At 46.6% G+C, this 25,495-nt stretch overlaps 2 protein-coding genes across 3 annotated transcripts in view; one reads left to right on the top strand and one right to left on the bottom strand.

The window, feature by feature from the left end:
• The window catches only part of LOC143341434 (LHFPL tetraspan subfamily member 6 protein), a 29,748-nt gene extending 10,399 nt beyond the window's left edge, over nt 1-19,349 (bottom strand). The window contains exons 1-4 of the mRNA XM_076764394.1: nt 18,359-19,349; nt 8,141-8,259; nt 5,117-5,292; nt 921-1,019 (exon numbers count right to left, since the gene is read on the bottom strand). Of these exons, the coding sequence (XP_076620509.1) occupies nt 921-1,019; nt 5,117-5,292; nt 8,141-8,259; nt 18,359-18,448 (484 nt within the window). The 5' untranslated portion in view covers nt 18,449-19,349. The remainder of the gene's footprint in view (nt 1-920; nt 1,020-5,116; nt 5,293-8,140; nt 8,260-18,358) is intronic.
• An 861-nt stretch (nt 19,350-20,210) lies between these two features.
• The window catches only part of LOC143340902 (band 7 protein AGAP004871), a 51,414-nt gene continuing 46,129 nt past the window's right edge, over nt 20,211-25,495 (top strand). For both annotated transcript variants that reach the window (XR_013079521.1, XM_076763298.1), the window contains exon 1: nt 20,211-20,972. The gene's annotated coding sequence lies outside the window, so the exon portion shown is untranslated. The remainder of the gene's footprint in view (nt 20,973-25,495) is intronic.

Below are 25,495 nucleotides of genomic sequence, written 5' to 3'. Positions count from 1 at the left end.
TATCGCTTGGAGATTACAGTGACTATTTTATGTACAAGATAGATTGCGGATCACTTTTACGAACGTTTAAGAGAAAACAAAACCGGCATATGTGTTTGGTTAGCATAAGTTCGTAGAGGAACGTAGACGACGATGGCGGAGCAGTTCGAACGCGGTCGACGAACCTGAACGGCTCGTCTGAATCGCGGGGAAATCAAGAATTACTGGTCGCAGACGCGGGCTCGTACTTTCGCCAAGTTACAACCACCATAAGTCTCGACAGGTTACGCAAGGTACTGAAATGGCTGCAGGTCGCCGGCTGCTACGGCAAAATGTCTCGACCGCGGCGTCAGAACTCCCACCGAAATGTGCAAACTTCCGAGGACGTCGTTACATTTGTAAGAGTAATCCCATCGCGCGCCCGGCCGACTTTTTCTATGCATCGTCAGGGCTAAGAATTCTCGCTTAACGACCGTCATCTTAGACGTCGACGCTCCGACAACTCGCGTGCATCGAGGCGTGGAAAAATTACGGTCGTACGAAATTTATCATTCGATGTTGCGACGCCGTTTAAGGACGCGATCGGCTAATTTTGCATCGAGAAATTGAATTCTTTCCCCCCGGTGACACTCGAAACCGCCACCTTAAAAACACGAACAGCCCTTTGTATCACATTTTCAAATTTAATTTATATTATTCCAAATTTTTAATTATAGTATACTCGAAAGTGTGAAAAGATTCTTGTATTGAAAAATGAATTACAGTAGGAGCGAGTGTACCGTAGCGGCGGAAGAAACGAAATTTCCGCGACGCGTTCGATGGATCGTTCCGTCGATCGCGGAGTCGTTTTCGGTGCGGGAAAGCGTCGGAAGAATAGCAGAGAAAATAGGACGACGGTGGATGGCACGGGTCGTTAAATTTACGCTCAGAGCGATACTCACCGAGATTGTATACGTTAGCACCTTTCCCACAGGACTCCCGCACCTCCCGGTTGTCCCATCCTACGGGATACATCACCAGGCCGCCGCATATCATCACTGCTGTAACGAGAAAACGGCAGCACGGTTACTACGTCGTGGGGTTAAATCTCGCCTCGTTCTATCGCCAGCCGGGGTTAATCTTTCGCCGGATCGTTGGAATGCCAGGCATTCCTCGCGTCTCCGATACCTCGGCTACGGAATCAACCCCCGCAATTCGAGCCCCGTTTCGGTTTACGTGTACACGGTCAATCGACCCTACGATCCGCGGTCAACCGCCCGATTTTCTCTAATCTCTCTTCTTCGTCGCGATTTTCGCGGTTATCCCAATTCCTCTCCTCTAAACAAATCGATTCTCGCGATGCTTGCTACTACGTTTCTCTTCGTATTCTTTCCACTGTCGTAGAAAAGTCTAAAAATGCGTATTAAAAATACCAAAACTTTGGACGCGCGTAGTTCCGGAACTACTAGCGTTCTATCCGTAATTGAGCCACCGTCGGAGGCGGCAAGGCCTCTCCTTTAAAATGGCTTTTGGTTTTTGTCGATCCGACTTTTCGTTTTCGAGATATCGTAATTTATGTAAAAGGTAATTTTTCTTAATTCGACTGTCTCTGTCTCCGTCTGACGCGTCGGACCTCCTTGTCGCACGTTGACCCACTGACCGAGTGACCGAGTGACGTCACGTTTACTATTTACTACGAGCACGTGCGGTCAACGACCTTGCAAGGCCGTAGTAAGAAAGTTCATTGATCATCCGATCGATTTCAAATTAAAATCCTCATATCTCCGGAACTAATTACGCTATCGCCTTGTACAAACGCTCATTTTAAAGAGCATTTCACCCTCTATCCAACGAGTATATCAGCTATTACTAATTTTGCTGTCTTCTATGTTTATTTTGAAATTTTCTTTTACTCTATACACCCACAGAAGTTTCAGCAACTTTTACTGACCGATGATATGATATATGATATTAATTGACCACCCAAGAACACCAACATATTAATTTCTAATAAAAATAACGTACTGTTGTTATTTTATGGTTAACGTCGTCGAGTAAATTTGCTCCCCGAAACGACGCTCAAACGGTTCGTGCACGCAAACAGACCTTCGCCAACGTTTTCAATTTATATTTTTCGAGGGGGAAAACATTTTTCAACCGTTGGGCAAAAATGGAGCTACAAATTGTTTGTCGAAAAGGCAGGATACGCGATGCATCGTTTTCCCAATAACCTGACGACAATTGCTTCCGCGACCGGAAGAGTTACGGCTGCGTAAAAATGGCTGAGACCGTGGGCTCGATTTGCAACCGGATGAGCTCGGTTGTCCGACGAGACGAACGCCAGCTATTCCTTTTGTGCCTGATTGGGATACCGAGCATTCCGTGCACGGCCGATAGCGGCCAGAAAATCGAATGCCAGGCGTTGCTGGTTACGTTCACCAGGTTCTTTTAGTTCTGCGTTGCCTCGAGTTATTGTCGACGAGACAAGCAACGCGATAAAGGCTATATTTGGCTTCTTGATTCTACGAAAAAGCTTCCCACCGTGTTCCTCTGTTTCTATAGACTAAGACCGCCTTAATAGGACAGCTAAATAGCTCTGCGTTGATAGATAGTTGAAATTACAGCGCCCATTGTTCGAACTAATAGACTAGTCTGCTCGGATTAGGCAATTACCGGATAATGGAACACAGTCTCCTGACGGTCGTCCCGAGGAAACAATTTTCCTAATATGAATTTTAATTTCTTCTTAGTATTTGCACATTATTTATCGAAAACCGAAATTTCACGATCACATCTTCGCTAAACTCTCGTTAAAAATTCCGAGTATAATCGTGCGTCCAATCTGCTAATTGATTCCGTGTTTGGCAACCTTCAACAAACGGTTAAAAAATGAAATCTGGCGTTCCGGATAGCCGGAGGTGAACTCGTCGGAAACGCTGACGCAGCAAACCTTACTTCAGACACCGCATTTCCAATTTAAATTGCTCCTATATTAATCCCTTGAATATTATTAATCTATTAATCTCCTTCTTTCGCCTAAGGGTGGAACGGTTCGAGGCGATCGCGCTCCGTGGTCCACCCTGTACAGTGTTCCGGGTGGCTGTTAATATGTAGCAGCCCGGGATCAACGGCAGTCGGTGAAAAGCCAATTTAAAAGCGACAACTCCGGAACGACGAGCGAGAAAATGGAACGTGTCAACGTTTGAAAGAAGAATGATATCCGAGTAATATCCATTTTCTTTGTGAACCGTTCGTTGCGAGACTCTCCTCGGGAAACGACGCGTCTCTCTATTACCTTGCAAACAGTAGACGTTCGTTCCTGTTAGCGTTTCCGTTCGTCATCCTATCTCGCGAGCGTCTTGACTCCGTTCCGCTCTGCTCTGTCTCGATCGATCCGCGTTGGATCTCTATCCCGCGAAACTTCGAAAACGGTAAAATATTAACTTGCCTTCGGAAACGATACTGCTCCGGCCAGATAATACCGCGGGATTAAACTGCGCTCGGGGAATAGAGGAAAGTCGGGAAGACGCTTAAAATTCACTGTAGATCGTGCCACGTCGGTTCTCGACGGAATTTATTTTAAATTGTTCCGCGATTTAAGACCCATTCTCTACGACGCTCTAAAACGCTCCGGTTTCCTCTCGCGATAGGGTCGTTGGTCGTTCGATTCGAACGATTAACTTGCACCTCGCATATACTTGCGTTTTTACACGCTACAAATAGTTCCACGCAGTGATAATTGTTATGGCGTAGCGTATAAATTTGTTACGACATATTCACGTCGTACAATTCTTTAAGTATAATTCGAAGCAAACCCCGTATATCTTGACGGAATAAAATATATTCGATACTGTCTCTGTTTTAATTAATTGCCTTAAGGATTGTATCGAATGTATGATTCGCGTAATTTCGAAGCACAGCTGAATCTCGCAGCTTTCGAGGAAAACGATGGTAAAGCCTTCGATAATATCCGTCGTGTAGCGCGTTCGTAGCTTAATGCGGAATCATCTACTCGCGAATCTCTGGAACACAGCCTACCGTAAAATCTATCGCGGAGTCCTGCGAAACTTATTATGGAGTCTATTATGTACCGCCTACTCGGAAGCCTCCTGTCGAACTTATTACAGAACTTGCCGTATAACCCGTTACGAAGCTCGTTCCAGAGTCCACCGTGACGAGCTCGTGTAAACTTTATCGCGAGTACAGCGCAATCGTTACGCTGCAGCTTATTACGCGCCGCGTTAATTATAGGTTGCTACCGGCGCGGATGAGCAGCTCCTTTTTTTTTATTCAACACATGTCTCCGCTAACTTTTATAAACCATTAAAATTCACAATAATTGCCCGAGTTTTTACAATTATTCCTTAATTACTGCCCGTCCAGGGAAGAGGGCTAACGAGTGTATCTTTAGTTTACAGTCTAGTAGCTTCTCCGCTAACGAGAACCGCGTCGAAGATCAACCTATACCGATAGTTGCTTGTCATGGTAGGAAAGCTGGTAAAATTCGAGTCGTACGAGCACCAGGTAGTCAAGGTGTTGGAAATCGACGCGTCGCTTTAAAGCAAACGAGTTTACAAATTGCAGTCGCGGTCTTGGGGACTGTAAAACGACGGTAGTGACCGCGTATCGGTCGAGGAGCAGTCAAAAGTGAACGGTTCGCTCGTTGGACGCCCGTAGCGTTAATTACCCGTGAATACTTTCGGGGTTTTATTCTCTGGCTGTAATGGCTGACCCGCGCGCTTTATTTGCCGCTCAAGCGCGCGGAACGTAATGGGCCGATGTAACGATCCCCGTTGCCGATACTTGGTTAAACGATGCTCGCGAGAGCCACGATCATTCTCGGTTCGAAAGGATAATCCCGAATCCCGTCGGAAGCTGGCGCAGACCGGGTTATCCCGTCGATCCGGAGCAAGCTTGCGCTTTAACTTTATGGTAATTCCGAGGGGCTATTGTCTGAAATGCTACTTTACTCTGGCGCGCGTTTTATTGCGTGATTTATCTGTCCGGGAGAACGGTAACCGTGAAATATCGGCGGTATGAAAAGTCACGATCACATTACGTTAATTAACAGCGTTGGTGTCACCCTTGTTCGTGGTATATTTCCTTAATTCGGGACCGATCTTTTTCGAAAGAACTTCCAACGATAAGGGACACTTACCAGCAAGGAATTGCAGGGCGCCCAAAATTCTTGTGTGCTTGGGCGTTTTCAGTATGTGTGGCAGAAAACTGGAGGCGGCTGCCAACAGAGTCAGCGCGCCGATCACCGCGATCGCGACGCCGATTCCCATCGTCACGGTGCTCGCCTGCCACCAGGCGCTCGGTATATCCCAGAAACTGAAATCAACCATCGAGGAGATGCTCGTTAATCCGCGCAATTTAAACCCATTGTCTCGTTAAATCGACTACTCTCTTTAAAAAATCAGAATATTCCTATATTTTTGTAAAACAGTCACGGATTTGGGGTAGTTTATCCAAAATCCAAAAATTCCACGCTCCAAGTCCACGAACGCGTGAATATTTCGCAACTCGTACGCACGAGCATGTCGATGACAATTACAAACCACGAAACGAGCGTCGTCCAGACGATTGTGGTCAGATGCGAATCGGGAACAGGGGGGCATTCATTGATTGCACGTTTCCCGGGATGTTTGTGTGCGTCGAAGAACGGCGAACGGACTCCGGGCAAAAAGACGATCCCGGCCGTTCGCGGTATTCGTTGCTGTACATTCCATTAGATCCGACTGAGCGTGCAGCGTTCCAGCTAAATCGAGCGACCTAGAACGCGCGCGGCTTTCCCGATGAAATGTAAACACCGCGCGGAAAAGCGCACCGGAAGCGCGAAAACGGACCGTGTACTAGTTTTAATTAACGAGCTTTGACTGTAAAAGTTCCAGCCGACGGGGAAACCAACCTCGATTACGATTTAAAATTCCATCGAGTCGGTACTCGCTTCCGCCGTCTTAGTAAACACTCTTGCCAGCAGCATCCGGACAAAAGAATTTTCATCCGGCTTCGAATCGAAACGTTTCGCGGGGTCACGCTCGACTCGTGACCTACGGTCTTCCGCTACGGTTTCCAGACTCACGGAAACTCGAATCGGTTTTCAGTTATTCTTTAAACGAGACGTACCTTCGCGAATTCTGTACTTAAATATTATTTTCAATAGCTGTTTATTATTACGTGCGTAGACGAGCACACTAGATTGCTTTTTAAATACTATATTTACCGTTACGATAACACTGGCTCAGGTTCTCGCGAATGAATTTTAAAACGTTTTTAAACAGAGCGGAGAGCCAAGTATTTGAGGGAGTTTCGAGCCCACGGATTGAGTTCGGCTCGTGATTCACCGGGCGTTAAAACAAATCGCGATAATTCGATACACCCCGTGGAAATTGTATTCCGTTTTCGGTTCGCGGGGGCGGCGTTCGCTTCCAACGTTCGCGATTCCCGTGGAACTGCTTTCCGTGCAATTTGCCACGAGCCACGTTAACCCCGATGACTCGAATGCCGGTTCGAAATCAGCCCGAGAGAGTTTCATTCGCGGCTGCATCGACTTTCTTTCAATATATGCCCTTCGTTTTTCCGCGCGTCTCGGTTTTTCGTGCGTTTCCTGCGCGCCCCGAGTCCCCCGGCATCGTCGAAATTGCTGCGAAGTTTCTTTCAAACGAGTCGATCCGCGCGTAACAATACGTTTCGCGAGCAGAAATCCTTTGCGATAAAAAAATCAAATGGTCGTTGCCAGCCAAATCGATCGCTTTGTACGCGATAAAAATAGAAAAACTTTCATCGTCGCTTTTACGGAAAGAATATTTTATTTTGTTTTAATCAACGACAATTTCGAAGAGTTGGAGCTCGTACTCGATTACAAACGGAATGTAAATCGGAAAGATAATTATTATTTGAACAGCGTTTAAAATACACTCTGTCCATATCCGCTGGAGAAGTCCACCGAATCGACTTGGAATAATTTATACGCGCCTCTGGAGCGTTTCTCGAACGAATCCCTTCGCGATTATGAAAGCGTAATTCGAGCTATCTCGCAACGGAAAGCTCTCGATAAACGCGAATTCGCGAGTTTCGGCCCTCGGGATACAGCCACTTTAAGTTTTATTGACCCCGCTTCGTCGGGAAGTAGCTGCTTATGAATGAAAACGCGGGATAGTGGGTAGTTTCTAAGTGACAGCCAACTTATACCGTGCAGTTTTAGAAGTAATAAAAAAAGGCTTAGCATTCGCAAACTGGTAAACTTGGCGTGTTCGTAAATACGATCGCCTTATCTTTATTCTACGGAGCGAGTCTATAAACGAGGTAGAAAAGAAAATATATCTCGGTAGAAAAGAAAATATATCTCGCGTGGCTACGAAACAGGAAACATTTAACTCTCGACACGTAACGGGTTCACAAACTTTCTACGGGCAAAGAAAATATGGAAATTTTACGGAGAATAATCGCAATGTCAATAAATTGAAACATATTACACCATGGATCAACTCTTGAATAAATTTTAGTTGCATTAATTCCGACAAGTCTGAACCTTGCACGGAGCGAAGCTAATAAATTTCAATTCCATTATTACCGTCGCTAACGTTGTTATTTCTTTTAGCAAGTCGCGTCTTTTCCTTGGTAATCGGGTCTCGGGGGGGAAAAACTCGTTAATAGCTTAACAAATAAACGAACGACGTTTACGTGGAAATTGGAAAAAGGAAAATTCAACGCGAACGACGGAAACCAACGCCGGGACGACGCTCCGTGAGTTTGCCGGAGAGTAATCTGTCGCTGCGTGACTTATGCAAATACGGGAGGGTCATTCCACGCCAAATCGATCACTTTTTGCGCTCGATGTCAGGGAGTTTCGCGAAATTGCGATACGACGGGGTCCACGAAAAATTAGTGCAAGTTCGAGCCATCGTTTCTCGAATCTATTCCGGAAATGCGGGACACCGAATTTATTTCGAACAAATTGTTTACGAAGATTCGCGTAGTTGTAAATCATAGTCGACGATACAGAAACGCGTTTAACAAATCACAGTTTCAAATTACAATTTTTTTTCTCTCTGTTTCGTGATACAACGTGCGAACGAAAAGTTTTAATTAACTTACGTAAGTGAAAAATGTCAAGATCTCTCCGTCCATGGATATGTCTTGTTCGATAGGGGTTGGAGGAATAATTTGTTCGACGTACCTGGAGTACCTGGCGCACTCGTAAACGATTTCGGGAGCAGCGTTCGGCGCCCTTATTCGTGGATAGTTGCACCGTCGAAAGGAACTAAAGTACGCGTCCGCTTTTCCCAGCAGTCGTCCCTGAAATGCAAAACACACACGGGCACGTGAAACGAACACCGAACAACCAGAGGCCGCCGCGAGGGAATAAAAGCGCGAGAGCTTTTGCGTTTGAGATCCGATTTCCACGTTAACTGGAGGACCGGCGCGAAGGTTAAACATCGTCCTCGAGTGTACTACTAATTTCGCCAGCGAAACTGTTTCCGCGTCCTATCGACGAGCGTCCTCGTAACGGGTTGCCCCGGGACCGAGTCAACTTTTCAACGGCCAATTAAACGCAAAGTCAATCGAAAGTGGAGACGACCCGTCCCCGGAAACCCACTCGCTTGAATTTCACCGAGGATCGCGATCCCACCGTGAGAGCCTCGCTATTGCGCGTTCATCGACGAGAGGATTTTACTCGAGCTAATGGCGCTCAGACCGTTGGAAATAGTAGCGCCGCGGAACGGTTAGCTCTTTGTGCATCGCGGATTCCCGACGGTTTTGTGTTAGAACCCGATTCGCGGGGAGAACCGTTGAACCCGTGCCAACTGGTTTCTTCCACGAGAGATTAAGTTTCGCTGCCCGTCGTTTCTTCGACGCCTTTCTTACTCGCGAGACCGCGCACGCTTTGCTCGCCAGTAGAATAACCGTTTCAAAGTCGAGCAGGATTTTGCGGGAGATTATTCTTCCACGGGACAGCCGGCCACCGACGATCTTATAATGATTCCAACAACCGCGATATTGCGATGATTGTGACGAAAATGTTGAATCTCAAAATTTCAAAATCTCAAGAGGAAATGTAATCTTTTCAATGTGTTCTTCTTGCAATTTATTTACCCCAACTACATCGTGTGGATCTATTTGCGCGAAAGGAGTTCGAGCGTCTGACTATGTTCGGGAAATACTACTTGCTCGGAGTCCCGGGGACAGTGATCGCCATACGTAGAGTATTTAACTATGGGAGGCTTTGAAGGGATGAATCGAACAGAGATCGAATGGTTTTGCATTGATGTAAGCCTGGTTAAAACGGTCGAGTATTTGGTAGTCCCCTTGAAAAAGGTAAAAGGGAAAAGGAACACGCTGTAAACGTCCGCGAGGCAAGATTTCTTCTTAAACAAATGGAACCTGTTCCGAGCGTGTTTCTTGGGGTTCGCGTGCAGTACTCCGACGGTGGCGAAGCGATGAACGCAGGGTAGCAAATGTAAATTCACTTATGCATTTATTCATCCCGCTACTCGAGTATTTTCAAAGCCATTCAGAGCCCCCTCGTGCATTCTGCTACTCGAGAAGGGTATACGTTTCGAAGGGACGCTCCTGCTCGAACCTTGTCGAAATTATTCATTGACTGTTTTGTGCTCGTTTCCCGCGATCCTCTTAATAACGATTCTCTCGGGGGAAACGACTCGTACGCTCGCGAAACCCTTCGTCCGGATCAACGAGTAATTTAATGTTTCACGGCTGTTCTTCGATACGCTATTGAGAATTGTCTCTTTATACGATTAGCAACAGATGCTGTAAACTTGCATAAGCTTTCTCTATGCTCGACTGCAATTCTTGCTGTTGAGTTCGTACAAAATACTCCCTGTTATTCGATAATCGCGTAATATTATAGAAATATCAGAACCGAACGTGATTGCAAAACACACCGAAAACGTAACAAGTAATATATTCTATCGAAGGTAACATAAAATATCAATTATAAATCAATTATAATATTAATTATTTATAACGTGTCTTTGCAATGTGTCTACTTAATTTTGTCCCTTTTCAATTGGTCGCCGTACTCATTAAACACAAACTTGATTGCGCGGTAATGTTAATATTGGTTTCAATTATTAATTGAATATTCTATATATTATAACGATGCGCAGCAAATGAAATATAAATTTACACCGGTGGCCATGTTCTGATTACTTTCGAACGACGATTATTTCCACTCTTCCGTTTAATCTTCTCGTCCATGCAATTCCTCGTTCATTTTTACACATACTATATAAATATTTCTGTTTCGTCACGAGCAGTATATGTCTTTTTGAAGAAATATTATTTGTAAACGTAAAAAAAAGAATCCGGGGGTGCATGTTTTCGAACGCGTAACGAGCACCGATCTGCAATAACAAAATCTCTTGCGACCAATCTCGATAATGTCGCGATAAGCGCGGATTTGCCCAGCTTACCGTAACAATTTTTCAATTTCAATTATCACGTTACGTTATTAATGAAAGCGAACATCGGCCGGCCGTGTGTTTAACGGGGGTTCGTCGCCCTCGCAATTAGATTTTCGTTCGACGCACTTTCGTCAACGTGAATCGATTAGTACCGAAAAATTTGGCCTTTAAAACTCATCGTCACGTATGAAAACTTATTAATAAACCTCGTTATTAAACAGAACACATAAAATGCACAGTGACGTACCAGGACAAATAAATTCCACGGAGTAAAAAAATCCCATGAACGTGTTTAACTGCCACGATAGGAGTACTGCATTCAAACTTTTTCAACCTTTTGATATCGCACTGTTACGAGTGCTGTGCCATAATACCGTGCGTTCCCGTATTAAAGAACAAACGCACCACTGTTTATGCGAATAAATGGAACTGGGCCAGTCGTTGGTCGTTGTCCAGACATTCAACGACCTGTCTGGCGGTCGCTCTGAGAGACTTTAAAATAGATAAACGTGTTTTCATTAATCATACTCCTTCCCCTTTAAATCTAGATCGATCGCGCCCACGGTCGTAATTGTGCACGTCCCTCCGTCGCGATACGTTTCTAATATATTTATAGACCCGTCTCCTATAAATATTAATCCACCACTCCCATTTCCCATTAACCGTGAGGAGTCTAGAATATTAACCTGTAGTCAATACTGGCTTTAGAAGCCATCGAGCAAGGCAGATAAAACTAACTCTTCCCTACATTTTATATTTACGTATCGGTACATGTTTTCGATAAAAAGTTGATGAAAGAAAATTTGCTACGGGTCAGAACTGACCCGGACGTCTCTCTATCCAGCTTTCGAGGATTAATCCAAGGTTTCCTGGAAAATAGTTGACGTTCCTCCGACGCGATGCTTAACTCTTTGGCTACCTGGCAGCGTCGAAATAACTATAGTCAAAGAATTCGAGAACGGACGAGGGAAACGTCGACGAGATGGAATTTTTCTGGAAAGTTTCGCAACTCCGAAGCTCGAGAGAATTTCCCTGGTTCCTTTCAGCGGCTCTTCGGCCCAATTTACGAAACAAGCGCCGTTTCTCCGGCTAAAGACGGGGGGAGGGGGGTGGATTAAGCGAGGCCGCTTTTCCTCCCATTGGGATATGATCCCAGATCGCTGGATCCCGGGCGCAGAGAAGTTCGTTTACAATTTAATTCGAGTCCGTGGAGAAGGAGAGACAGCATTGGCCAGGTAACGTCGAGCAGTATTCGCGAGTTTCGAAGTTGCCCTTCCAGCGACGACTGGCAACTCGAATTGTCTCACGGTGCCCTCGAGCACTTCCCTCCTGTTCGCGAGTTTTCTCCCATCGTCCGTAACGAACCGTGCCTCGCGATCTGCTACCCTCGGTAATTTGCATCCCTCGACGTCCACGAGAACCCCGCACTTGTTGACTGCTCTCGATCGTCGCGACGCGAAAAGGACTCTCGCCAACTCGGATTAACTCTCGCCCAGCGAACGTCAGGCTACGAACGGGAAAAAGCCTCGATGAACCTTTCTAACAACGAACGAAAAGCAAACTGCATTTTCGATGGAGAATCTTCCAATTAGAAATACTTTGAAATGTGAAATATAATTAGTACCATCGTGAACACAGACGTGTACGATGATTACAGCATTGTATTTGTTCTCCACAGATTGGTCGATTATCAGTCTACGCAGAATATGATTCTCAAATTCTGTAGAGCGCTTTTCAATGCCGCTTGCAAATAGTTTGAACAATTAACCCTTGACGTGTATTTAGAGAACGGAATTAGTGTCGGAGTTTCCTTGCACAATACGGTCACGTTCGCGTTGCATCGTTGTTTATACCAGCGCGATTATCTTATTTCACGGTTGGTCGGAATTTCGAATACACTAATGAGCACTAGCATCGACGCGATGGGAACGCATTTTACGAGAGAAACGAGGGATTTCTCTCTCATCGCGGACACGACTCGTTTACATTTCACAGTGCGACACACGTCGAATGTTCCTGCACGAGCACCATTTGTCATTAAACTTTCATCGATCGCGCGTACCAGCGAACTGCAGTGCACTTGTTGATTTCGTATATTGTCGACGGCCGAGAACGCGGTTCATCGCGCGAAACAATGTAAACAGTTTCATGGAAAATTTGTAATTCGCCAGTTTTGGAACTCATCGGTATGCTAATGCGTAGCTGGCACGCGTCGCGCTCTATCTCGAGCTTTTTGGCCTTCGAGCGACCGTCGAACAGAGTCCCCCGATTCCGAGTCGAAAATACACGAAAATGCAGCGTGCTCGATGCACGGGAAGATAGAAGAGGGATCATGGCCGGTTGAGACTAATTTTACGACGGCGGGAACCCTCCAGTCCGCCACGAAAGTTGCCCAAAAATTGTTCACGCCTCCGCGATGCGGTTTCGCAGATTTTTTGTTTACCGTAGCTCGTGTAAATTCACCGTCCGCGTTACAGTACATTTTCCTAGCAATTTACAGAGAACACAAATCTTTGCACTTCCCTTCCATTGTGCCAACTATGTCCGTAATGAACCCGAAACTAGAATGTGCTTACACGCAAACATTGTTTGCTTCTGTGTGTTCCGCGGAGAAGGAGAGACCTTACCGTGCGAGTGGTATTGGGTCAGACATTATAGTCTCCCTTTGTGAGGCTAAATTACCAGACGCTGTCCTCATTCTGCTTACTCGCGGGCCGTTCCTTCTTTTTCTCTACGAGCTACCCCTTCAGGAACTCGTTTATTTACCATAATTTAATATCAGTTATTATTCTACGAAGTTTCTCGGTTTCGATAATCGAGGAAGAAGTCACTTACTAGCAACGATCGAAGATATACCGACGAGTCTATAGGGAAGAAACGCAAAGTTTTATCGGACGTACCGAAACCGGAAACTAATCAATTACCGCGTTAGAAGTCACGACCGTGCCACGGGAATTTTGACGAGAGTTTCGGAGGCGGAGGGGTCGTGTTCCCGATATAAATGCTCCAACAGCCATTAATCTCTCAATTTTTGATTTATATCACGAAGCGGAGAATAATGGTCTCGGATAGGGCATTGAATAATGAACTGCCAACGGTCTACGTACTCTAGTATTTTAAATATTTTATTAGGCGTGTGCAAAATTTCGTCGGACCGCAAATAGACGGCTATAATAGCGATTTAAACTTGTGATTAATATTCGCCGTTTCACCAATATCCAGGAACACTGTATACAATGATTAAACTACCGATTATCCGATGTATATACAGATCTCTTTTCGAGGGAAAATCGTTGAGATCGAACCGGTAATTTCTCGATGATCGGTAAGCCTAACCCACACCGCGATAATTTATCGAATCGTGTCCAATCGCGGAACGGAAATCAACGGGTAACGACGCGAATTAGGGGAACGTTCGCGTGTCTGGCGAGGCAACCAAGTTCGACGAAAGGTCTCGAATTTCCAGCTTCCTCAAGTTTCGCTCTTTCGTTTCCCGAAGGCTGCAGTCGACAAGCGTAAAGTTAGCAAGTATTTAATAGCGAAGCAATATCGGGAAACTTGGTCGCGCGACGCGCGTTTATCGCATTTGCTCGAAACGGCAGATAACGGAATAATTTAATCGTTAACGGTAGACGTCAGCGACGCGAACGTTACCGATACGCACGAATCTATGGCCGATCAAAATTATTGATCCAACAGAACCGTTTATCGGCTCCGCGACGCGACAACGCAATTTTGTTCTAACGTCGAGCTTCATTGGGGCCGTTTAAAACGAGACAAACAGATATATAGATGGCGAAATTGGTAAAGATAACCCGGTGTTTTGTCGTCGTCAAGGTGGCACGAGCCCTCGAGGGTGCTCGACTTTGTCAATGTCGTATGGCGTACTGGCCGAGTGGTAATAAAATTTTATCAACGCGTCTCGGACGAGCGACACGGGGAACAAGTTATTCCGGACGACGGAGCCGGACCCGTCTCCTGGTGCAAAAAATCCTCAAAAAGACGTCTGGAAAAGGAAAAACCGTCCGCTTCTTTCCAACCGGCTAATTTTAGTTTTTTCTTCCACTCTCCGCCTTCTCGTCCGCGACGGAATTCTTTCCCTCGTATAAAAAACGCAAAAAGGAAAACAGAATTTCGCCAGAACCGAGGGCCTATGTATCACCGATTCTTTGGGTCTTTGTTTCCGCGTCCCCGGTGGAACGTTAATACGAGTTTCCGTTTCGCGATAGAGTTTCCAAGTTACCAATTTGACGCGAGTCGGTTCCGCGTCGTCGCTCGGGGATGGCTTGAAATTAGCGAAGCTTCGCGCCAATTTAATGCGCGATCCACGACCCGACGCCCCGCCAATCTTCGTCTCGCAAACTTCCCTTCCCGCGGCGCGATCGCGAAGTCTCGCGTATGCAAACGCCGATCGCGAAGGGACTTTGCGCGCACTTTGCCCGCCCCGGAGACGTTCGACGCCGGGCAAAAACGACGTCGTACGGTTTTACGAGTATGGAGCGTACCTAACGGGCCCGACGAAAGCTCGATACCGTCGTGGAAACGTCCGAAAGCGTCGACGTCTCTCGAGGAGCCGAGCTCCCTCGTCACGGATGCTTTAAATAGGCATTATTCTTCTACGCCCGGAGTCTGTTCTTTGTGCCACCCTCGACGGCAACAGGGGTAAACGTAGGAACGTGCCGCTATTCGATTTTTCCGGATTACTTTCGCCCGGGCATTTCCACAATAAGAGACGTCGAGCAACGCTCCATTTTTTAAGCTTAACCCCTTGACCCAGGAAAGATCGACCGAAAATGTGGGGCACCGCGAACGCAGAAATAGTTTTCTACCCGGTCGACGAAGAAATCTCAAAGATAGTCGTCCAATCCATCACGAGTATAGTGCAAACGTTTGTCGCGGATTCCTTGACGACCGAGGTGCATAATTTTTTCATTTAATTATGCGTTCGCAAACCAAGCGAAATTATAATTAACTGAAATTCTGAACTAACTTCATTCCGAGCTCGCTGTAATATTCTGTTGGAATTCGGGCGAGACGAGGGAACACCGAGTTATAATATAATAATATATTTCGCTAACGGTCTCTCGCAAGACACGAAATTACAACGAAGTCTGAAGGCTGGCTTGTATTGTAGCAACTCGGCGTCAAGCGAGTTTGGTACCAAAGATCCCAAACGCAGCGTCTCGATAACTCTGTTACAAAGCATATTTTCATCAAATTTTAGTTTTCATAGTTCACGGTTGCCCGAAATGAAAGTTTTGCTCCGCGCTACGAACAAAGCTTAATTCGGTGACGTGTTTTTTTTTTTTTACCAAAATCGTCAACATTTTTACGCTCGCAAAAAGAGAAAAGGAAAATTTGTATCGCGTTGGTCGAAATAAAAGTTTCGCCGTTTGATCGAGCAAATAAATTCCTGCGCGTTGCTCTTCTTGGGTATCTATTATTCGAATGAAATTTAGCATATCTCCGATCTCGGCTCGCATTTTTCGAGCCGTACGCAGAAGTGTCCAATGACTTATGAACGACGGTGTACATTCGTAACGAGACTCGTCCTGCTCGTGCCTTTGTTACTCATGGATATTCGGATTAACGAGGACCGAACGAAAACGTTTTCCTGCTCCTCTCGCAGATACGCGCCGCGGAAAATCCAATAACTCGCGCGCGTTCACCTGGAACGTTGTAATCGAGATTTTGCTCGTTTCCCGCCGCGCACGGAAGAACAATTTACTGCCGCTGTTTATTAATCCAGTCAAATGACCGTGTTTAATTTACAAAACACGCTACCAGCGGTATCCGTTCGCGCGAGTGATACAATTGATATTGAAAATTTGATTCTGTCGAACGGAATATCGCCCATTGCTATGCGTTCCCCTCCCCCGCTTCGTCGTGGAATCATTCTCGAAACGTTGCTGGGAAAATTAAACTTTGGTTGTCGCGTGCGATCTTGGGCATCTGCGCACCAACGAATTAACCTTCGACGAAGCCCTGATCGAAGTTGTTAAATTCTCTTTCATAGAAATGTATGTGAAATGTTTAATTTCGTTAAGTATTCCAGCCCGGAACAATTGTCTATTTTGTCTCCGGTATATAATCGTACGAGCCTTCTGCGGTTTCCTCTCAGACGTGCCACTTTAATCGACGACTGCATCTGGAGCACTCGATGCGTTTTTGTCCGCAGGCTTTCGAGGCAATTTACATTTGATAAATTGTTTCTAGGAAATCGTATCGAGTCATTTATGCCCTGCGTTCCACGGAGAGTGGTTCTAGAAACAAGCACAGGCTGCAACTGTGTTTTAAGCAGAGATACAATTGATACGAGGCAGGATTGAATTTCGAACAAAGTGTTCCTTGTAACGGAGCCAAGTATAATTAAAACTAATTGATCCAACGTGGCTGCTGTACAATTTAAAAATGCGATTAAAGATACAAAGGATCGTGTAGGAGAGTCTTTAAAGGAGATAGAACTCTCTCTAACATCTGGAATAAAAAATATTGCCTGACGTAGAATGAAAAATGTCTGGGAACGTGCTCCAGGAATAGAACACTGTCAAGTTGACACCGACGGCGATGAAAGTTTCGTCGAGAAAACACGCAATCGCGATATAGTTCTCGAATGCCATGCATTTCTTGCTCTCGCGCATTGCAACCTATCCGTCAGAAAAGACACTTGCAAAGACGAAATGGCTGGAACAATACGACGCGTCAGATTCGTCCGACGAGCATTTACAATTGACTTTGATGACGTTGGTACGCTAACTTTGAACCCCAATTAATCCGTCACAGGTTTCACGACCAATTGTTACGCGGGAGCTCGCGCACAGAGGTTCGCTTCGTGTTTTAATTAGAATCGGAATGGATACGCGAATCTTTGGTGCAAATCCGGTATGACGGTTTCAAAAATTAAATCAGTACTTCGGGCCATAATTCGTAAAAAATATTTATAAATCCTTATACCGAAACTAAAATTATGGAATTTATTTCTTCCCCAACCCCTGCTCGAAACGAGAGAAACGATCGTTGTACGAGCGTGTTTAGGGCCTATTTGCGCGACGCGACACGAAGATATCCGGATCGGCAGCCGTTTCGAGAAGCAATCAGCGAACAGTCGGCCAATCATCGCGGCGCAAAATATCCCTACGGTGCGGGTACGCCTCTGTTGTCATTTCAAACATAGTGATTGCAAGCTACCAACCCGACTAGTTTGCCTAGCGTTCGTCCGTCGTCGGACCTGATTCGCTGCTCTTCTGAAAACGAACGACGACTTCTCGAACAAAGGTAGCCGACGATCTTCCGCTGAATAAACGCGACGCAGGCTACGAAGAAAACGGACACGTCGAAAAGAAGAAAATAAGTAAATAAAAATTAGAAAAATAACGAGCATCGGTCGAGTAAAGCGCACGGTAGGCTCGGTCGTTCGATGGATGGTGGAAACGGTTAATGGAAATCGCAAAGCCGAGAAAAATAACGCTTCGGACGATAAATCGCTGGTAATTCGATAAAAACGCTGGTCGCTCGATCGCGGTGAAATACGATTCGCGTCGTTATCGCGCGCACGCTGCGCCGACTCTCAATCCGAAATTACACGCTTTGTCCCAAAAGTGTCCGAATCCTTTTTTTTTTTATATATAAATGGTATTAATGGTGCCATTTTTTGTAACAGGGTGCTATTATTTCCAACGAAATCTCGCTCATAACTACGCGTTGCGAGCCAGAAGCTATTAATCGTGCTGACGGTACCGTTTTTTTTATATCGTCGAGTAATCACGGTAGAGCTGTCGGTGTGCGAAAGTTCCTTTCCTAAATTACTGGGAAAGCAGTTCGTTGAGCGTTATCTAAAAATAAAAATTGCCGTCGTTCCGTGAAGAAGCAAAGCTCTCGGACAACATTTGGTACGCACGGGGTTGCGTTCGGTTTCGCGCGCGGACAAAGGGGGCACAGAATGGTTCCGCGGGCCCGTAGGAATCGCTCACCTGAATCCAGTAAGGCAGATAAAATCCGGAACAGGCGAGGATCGATGCCACGGTGGACAAGGTTGCCCACAGCACGCAAAGCACTGTCATCTCATCGGTTTAAAAGCGTCGCTCCGCTGTCTCCTCTCCTGCTCTTCTGTCTCTATTCCACCCCTAAAAATCTCGGTGTTCCACTGATACTCTCTACGCGCGCATGATTAACGAACGTTCGTAACTGCCGGCTGCCACTGTCGGTGTCTCCAGGGGGGCCCTCGAACCGTCGCTGCACTTTTCGGTGACGCTTCTGTTCGCTCGAGACGACGTCGAACACACCACCGTCGAACCGTTCACAGTATCGCGAACTCGGATTCCTCGCACGTCACACCGTCGCTCTAAGAAAGAGGCACCCTCGTCTTGGTTCGGTAGCACGAGCGCATCCTCGACGCTCGGTAGGGAGAGACGAAAATAGAGCCGTTTAATAGGTCGTTTCACGGAAACCTCCGAACCAGCCTCACGGTCAAGGTTCGCGCGCGCACGGTATCAAGTCTCTCCGCAGGCCCTGTTCGAACGTCCTCTCTCGATCAGCGAGCCGGTTCCACGGGATGCTGCGGCATGCTCGCGCGTAGATCCCCCGTCGCCGGAGTACTTGGCCGTTTTATCTCGCGCGTTTAATTATAGACGGAGCGCAGAGGCAGCGGAGCGCGCGGAATCACCGAGCCCGTTCGTCTGCTCCCGATAAAAATTCACTTCCCTGCTTCATTGCTCCCTGGGCCCCTCCGCGCGCGCGAATCAACCGCCGTCTCGAGGGCCAAAGGGACAGGAGTGGGCGGAGGTGAAAATAGAATCACGAGGCGAGAGGAAACGTTCCCTTACGCGCGGTCACACCGGTCGAAAGTTTAATTTTAGACGCGCGTTTTTCTCGTCGCGGGAGGAGAGCACGGATTTTCACGCGAGAGGGAGAGCAAGACAGAGAGAGAGAAAGAGAAAGAGAGGTAAAGAAACGCGAACGAGAATCGTGGTGCTCGGCGCCGCTTCGTGACTGCGACTGAACCGAACCGAGCGGTGCCGAGCCGCTTTCCAGCGCGTCTGTGCGCGCTGCTTCGGCGTCTAGGCGAGCACCGTTCGAGTCTCGCGCTCTCCCACCTCCCCCACTCCACCCCCTACATCTGGCAGACATGTGTGCGCCGTGACGCGACCGCGGAGTGCGGATCCGACGTCACTCGGCCCGCGCGACAGCCGACGCCGGGACGCACCTGCGTCGCGCAACACTCGCGGCTACCTTTCGACTCCTCCACCAAAGAAAAAACATCAAACTACGAACGAAGATGGCTAACTAGGGCCGAGCTTCCTACCTGTTGATGGCTTTCTCGCGTTATCGGTCCGCTTTTACTTCCGTCGAACCACCCTCCCTCGTGGACGAGATATTACCAAGGAAAACCCTTTTCGATACGGTAACGATCCCTCTCGATCGAGGGGGACGAGGTAATCGTTGCGTGGAAATATCTCCTGGAGCGATATTCGTCTCAAGAACCATTGCCGTTCACGGTGGAAACTGTTTCGGACCTATTCAACGGTATATTTAACAAAAACTAACGGGCTGACCGAAACTCCAAGTTTCGTGCTAGCCACATCAAGGCCCCAGAGATCCTGTTCCAACTTCGCGCTGATCTCGAGTTGATACCTGAAGGAATTTCTCTCGCGGGGCTTATCGTGCCTATGGATAGCCAAAGTTTTTTTCCAACCCCGTGGCGAGTCTTTAAATTACAGTATAAAAACTAGCTATTATCCGCGGTCAATGGCGTTGCAAACAATTGTGTGACAAATGCTTTTACGAGTGTTTCGAGTAATCGGCTGTCCAAAGCTGTGAGGGAGGTATTGCACCCACCTACCGGCCCTCACAGCATGAGCCAACCTCACCTCCTCGCGGTGGACGCTGGGCAACGGCGTTGCCGGCTAACGAGGCTCTGGCTATTGGAATCTTTGGTTCCAAGAAGAGACAAGACCCTAGGATAAAAGTCCTTATAGTAATGGCTTGGAGTCAAGAAGAGTCGGTGACTATTCTACCTCGATGATATGGCAAAACAAACTGAATTGAGAAGGCTAGAAGTGCCATTTTTCCATGTTGAGAAGCTGAATTGATACGCAATCACTCTCTCGAGTGATCGTTTCTCAAGCAGGAACAGTTTCTTAACGTATGCATGTGTTACGAGAAGGTAGATCAAGATTTAAACAGAAGCTGGTAATTGAAGCATCCTCGGTACGCGAGGGTAGATTGGAGAGAAGGTACACAGGTACATACGAGACTATGAAGCAAGCACTTCGTAAACGAGATAGCAGAGACAAAGAATCCATTTCCGTCGCATATCCCGGCCAGTCAGAATGTTGAAACGCAGGTTGAATTTACGGGGACAGTAAGAATAACTAAGACAAGAATTTTGGATACACTGTACAGGCGAGGATAGTCGAGAAGAAATATACAGGCCATAAACCACATCGCAATAATCAAACAGAGAAACCCCTAGGGGTCGAGGGAGAGCATGAGTTTTGCAGTGGAAAAAGGACGCAAAGGAGAAGCGGAAAAGTACAGCGGAACGACCGAAACCTCCGTTATCTCGATTTTCAGAAAACTTTTCAGGTTTGTAGAACAGCCAAAAACAAGGCGTAAAGGTATTCTTCTCGCGGTAAACTCAAATTTTGGGGACGAAACAACCTCCGCGATTCGCTCTGAATCACAATTTCATCGCGTTCAATTCTAGTCGCGTTGTTGACGCAGTTTTTTGAAGCTCTGCGAGAAGTTTCGTGAAAGAAAAAGATCCGAGGTGTTCGAACCAGAGTTGTTCGTGCTTTTAAAAAGAAACGATAAACCGAGGGTACAGTTTGACGAGCCTCGATTCGTAGCTATTCACCGATTCCCGTCGTTATTTGCGGTTGGTTGTCCGTCAAAACACAAAGGAGTGTGATTTCGGGGTGTTCGTTACGAGTTACACTAAAATGCCGGAACCACCGCGCATAATTAATGTAAATGTTATACCTGCTAATGACTGCACTGTTTACCGGGACATGAAATACAAAACCTCGTGAACGCGACGCTCGCTGCTGCGCTGATAATTCCCGACTGTTCACCATTAATAATAATCATGCAATTAGCATTTTTCTGACCGCGCGAAACAGAACCTTCGCGTTTCGAACGATCGAGTAACTTAAATTCGATACGCGACTTGAAGGCACGTCCTGCCACAATTAGGATTAAATTCTGCCGACAATGGAGAGGCTCCGCGTTGTTTGTACGACTTCAAAAGGAAGCGGGACCTCGAAGTCAAGAACGTACCGGTAAAACGTTTTAACGTGCTATTGACAGAGAATCGAGTCGCGCAGTTTTCTTTCCGGGGAAAGGAATCTGCGAGAAACTGCCGCGAAAAGTCTTCCGCAAACGTACTGAGATCCCCGAGCGTTTAGTCTCCTTTGTTATACTATCTGTTGATAGAGACTGTTGCCACCTCCAGGCTACGGTAGCATCTATCAACAAACGCGTATACGTTTCCCGCTCCCGCTGAGTTCCGAGACATCTGGGAGATGCGTGCTCCGAAAATAACGATTTCAATAAGACTAACACGAGGTTTCGTGGTGCCCCCGTAAGTGATTCACCGCGCTTACGATCAGTGGCGTCGCTAAACTTAGCGTCGCCCAGCACTCTAACCCCCGACCATAAATCCCTCGAAAAAGACGAGGGCTCTATTTCGATCGAAAACAGTCAAATATCGTAGGGTACTTTTTATTTTCGTACGAGTTTATCTTTTATTCGGATAAAAATTGCGTTCATATTCTTATTCGCGTGCAAGCAAAGTAAGAACGACCGAATGAGGTGAACGGCTCGTTAAACTCGCGGAACGCTCGGAATTGCGCGCGTTGGAGCGTATTCCATAAAGAAACAGAGCGCTCAGAGTCGAGAGATCGAGGCTGAATTTCCACTTTTACGCGTAACGAGCCCTTAACGGAGCTGCGGTTTACCCTACGCGTGGTCGAAAGTTGGCGGGAAGCAGCCGCGACCACGGACGAGTATATCGGGCTTACTGCCACGGGGGAATTAAATTTTGATTTAATTAATCGTTCCACGGGAACTGCCAGCGAACAAAATCGTCCATGTTCGCCCCGTGGAAACGAGCTATCCACCGTTGATGTTCCATCGGGAAGTAAATTGTAAATAAATGAAAACTTTTCGTTCGCAGTACAAAACGGGGGTTCTATTTTTGAGAGGACCGCGAATGATATGACAAAATCAGAGTACCATCTGTTCTAAAATCATAAACTTTAGATAACAATTGCGATTATACTCCAAGCTTGATTCACGAGAGTGAGTTATCGTCCAACTTGGCAACGCCAGAACCGCAAATTTCGGAATTTATCGAATGGCACGTTCATGGTTCAAGAGGAACAATATAGCGTACACGTATGTTACAATCAGGTTCGAGAAGTTTAAGCTACGATACGTGTAGTACGGCGTTTTACACGTATTTCGATCGCAAAGTTATTCGAGCCCTTTCATCCCAGATACAAACGCAACGGGAAACGAGCCTCGATTCGCGAGAAAGCTCAACTTCCCAGCGAGTTCTTCCGCTAAAAGGGTCTCGGCCATTCGATAATTCTGCGCCAAGTATTCCAAAAGGTGCCAAGTTCCAAATCCGCGATCGTCTTCGACTCGAACAAGCCGGAGTTTCCGATCGCTCTTCGTGTTTCCGCGAGTCCGATCAAAGATAAAAGTTCAATCACAGTCATCGACGAGCGAACAAGAGACGAATTCTTTCGAGACGAGAGCTCTCGATTCTCAATTATTTCGAAAGCCAGCCATTTCGATGCAAACCATTTCGGAAACGAGCCTTTTTCAGCGACTTAATTCGTCGTTTAAATACTCGTAAAAATACTTAATTCAAAATCCCAGGAATATTATATTCTGAGAGGGTAGTCACTTTAATTAATACCTTCGATACTTGAAATTTTATCGACAAACAAAAGTTCAGTGGAACGAATGAATATTTAACGGCGTGTACCAGAGTGATACGTGGTTTCTTCGACCACCGATCGTTCCAATGTTCGAAATGGATTAATTTTCACCCTCGAAAGCTCTCGTCCCGGTCGAATTTCCGACGCCCACCGGGGTGGGGCGGAGAAAAACGCGACTGGCGATCACAAGGCACACGGACGGCGGTTCGCGTAGTTCAAACGGAAACAGGAAACCGTGTCATCGCGGTCGACTAGAATTTTACTCTCGATTCCTATTGGCCGCGTGTGCAAGCAGAGCTTGATGTACGAATCAAACCAACAGCGAGTCGGTTTCTCCTCCCGGAGGGACGACTTTTCGAACACAAGGTTTTGCGTTCCGCGCGAAGTACGACAGAAGTTTTCACGGGCAAATTGGCCTGACGGGAATTCCACGGAAAAATGGTGGCGACGTAATTGGCAGGGAAGCTGGTGTACGGAAATTGATGAAAAGCCAAACAGCAACGATGCAACGGGTACATCCGCGAAACGTCCCTTTTGATGAAACTTTGTGGGATGGAAACGGAGGACCGGGTCCTTTCGCCGGCGGCGAATCGAATTTTATTCAATCGTGCCTGAATTCTCGTTCTTCCGGGTAAAATATGAACGAAACAGATAGGAAGGAAAACAAGTAGCAACCATCCGATATTGTACGCGCGCAACGAAGACCTATTATTATTATTCTATCGGGACGTGTATTATTTAAGGTGCTTTTGTCGCGGAGGGATCCGCGAACCACGAGTTTGCTCGCGACTTGCGTGCTCTCGCAGCAAATTAACGTCGCAACAGGTAGTTGAATTAATGTGATTTTGAGGCGCGATATAAAGTGATATACACGTGTCGTAGCAGAACCAGTGAATTTAAAAATCGCGAAATTGTTAACAAGAGATACTCGTGCGCCGTAAATGCGAAGTTTACGCGTACGTTGCAGGCTGGAAAACTTATGGTAACGCTAGATTTAGGGTGTCGTCGGTTTTTTCGATTCACCGTTTCCTTTTTCGAGGGATCGGGAAACCTTGCGAGGGATTATTTACGATCGGCGGCTCGCAGCGCGCGGTGAGCTAAACGTTCGTCGAGACAAAAGGTAGCATGAGTTACGGGCCACCGAACGACGCATTATTTTCGGAGTCGCGGCACGCGGTCGATGTTTCGACAAAGCCACTTGTCCGAAACAATATTTTGACGTTGTAACGTGTCGCCGGGCAACGTGACCGATTGAAAAACCGACAAGCTCTGAATTTTTCCGGCGAATCCGTGCCCGCGTTTTTATCTGTTTTCTTTCGTCCCTTTCCTTTTTCCTGTACCTTTTTTTTTTTCTCTCGTTTTGTCACCGTTGCCCGGCCACGTTCGTCCACTCCGCTAAAAGAGGACGAGGCCGTCGTTATCGCTGTCCGACGCACGCTTTTCATGCAACGGTTTCACCCCCGCGTTGTCTGGTTCTCCATTACTGCCAATTAAATCTCGTTCCAGATGAAACATTTCACCAAGCAGCAGCTGCGAAGGATGTTTTTTAATTGTGATCGCAGCCGATGCGAATGTAATACGGTCCCCGGCGTTTCGTGATTGTACGACGTGACGTCGATCGCCTAATAAAGCTCATCGTCGGTTACGTTGTAGATAAAAGCCCCGCGAATCGATACGGTACGTTGAAAAAATACAAAATAGAAAGTTTTTCAACGCGAAGTCTCGCTGAACTTTCGCCGATTATCTATTAAAATTAAAAGCACTAAGTGTTTTTCAATTTCTCGAAACGTTACGGGAATTCCCGTGCAATGCAATTCGAATTCCAGTTTCTCAAGAACTCTAGTTTCGCGCTACGTCCGTGTACAAAGGGCTAACAGTCTGTACAATGACAGTGAATCGAAGCTAGGATGTAACGCTGTTCGAATCCGGTGTCGAATTAGTTTCCCTCCGGCATGCGAGAAATCAAAAAGGGAACGCCGGTAAAATTGGGAGAGATCCAATCGGAAAGAAGAGGAGACGGACAAGAAGGGATGCAAATCGAAACGGGAAGAGGCAGAAAATACTGAAAGCGAGAGAAGATAGAAGCTGTGATCAAAGCGCCAAGAGGGAAGGTTCCAAAGGAACCGGGAAACTCGACGAACAAGGAAAGGGGAAAACTTT

The sequence above is a fragment of the Colletes latitarsis genome, chromosome 4 (genome assembly GCF_051014445.1).
Source record: "Colletes latitarsis isolate SP2378_abdomen chromosome 4, iyColLati1, whole genome shotgun sequence".
NCBI classification, from domain to species: Eukaryota; Metazoa; Arthropoda; class Insecta; order Hymenoptera; family Colletidae; genus Colletes; species Colletes latitarsis.
The sequence above is the reverse complement of the archived record's forward strand: the minus strand, read 5'-3'. Positions and strand labels throughout refer to the sequence as shown.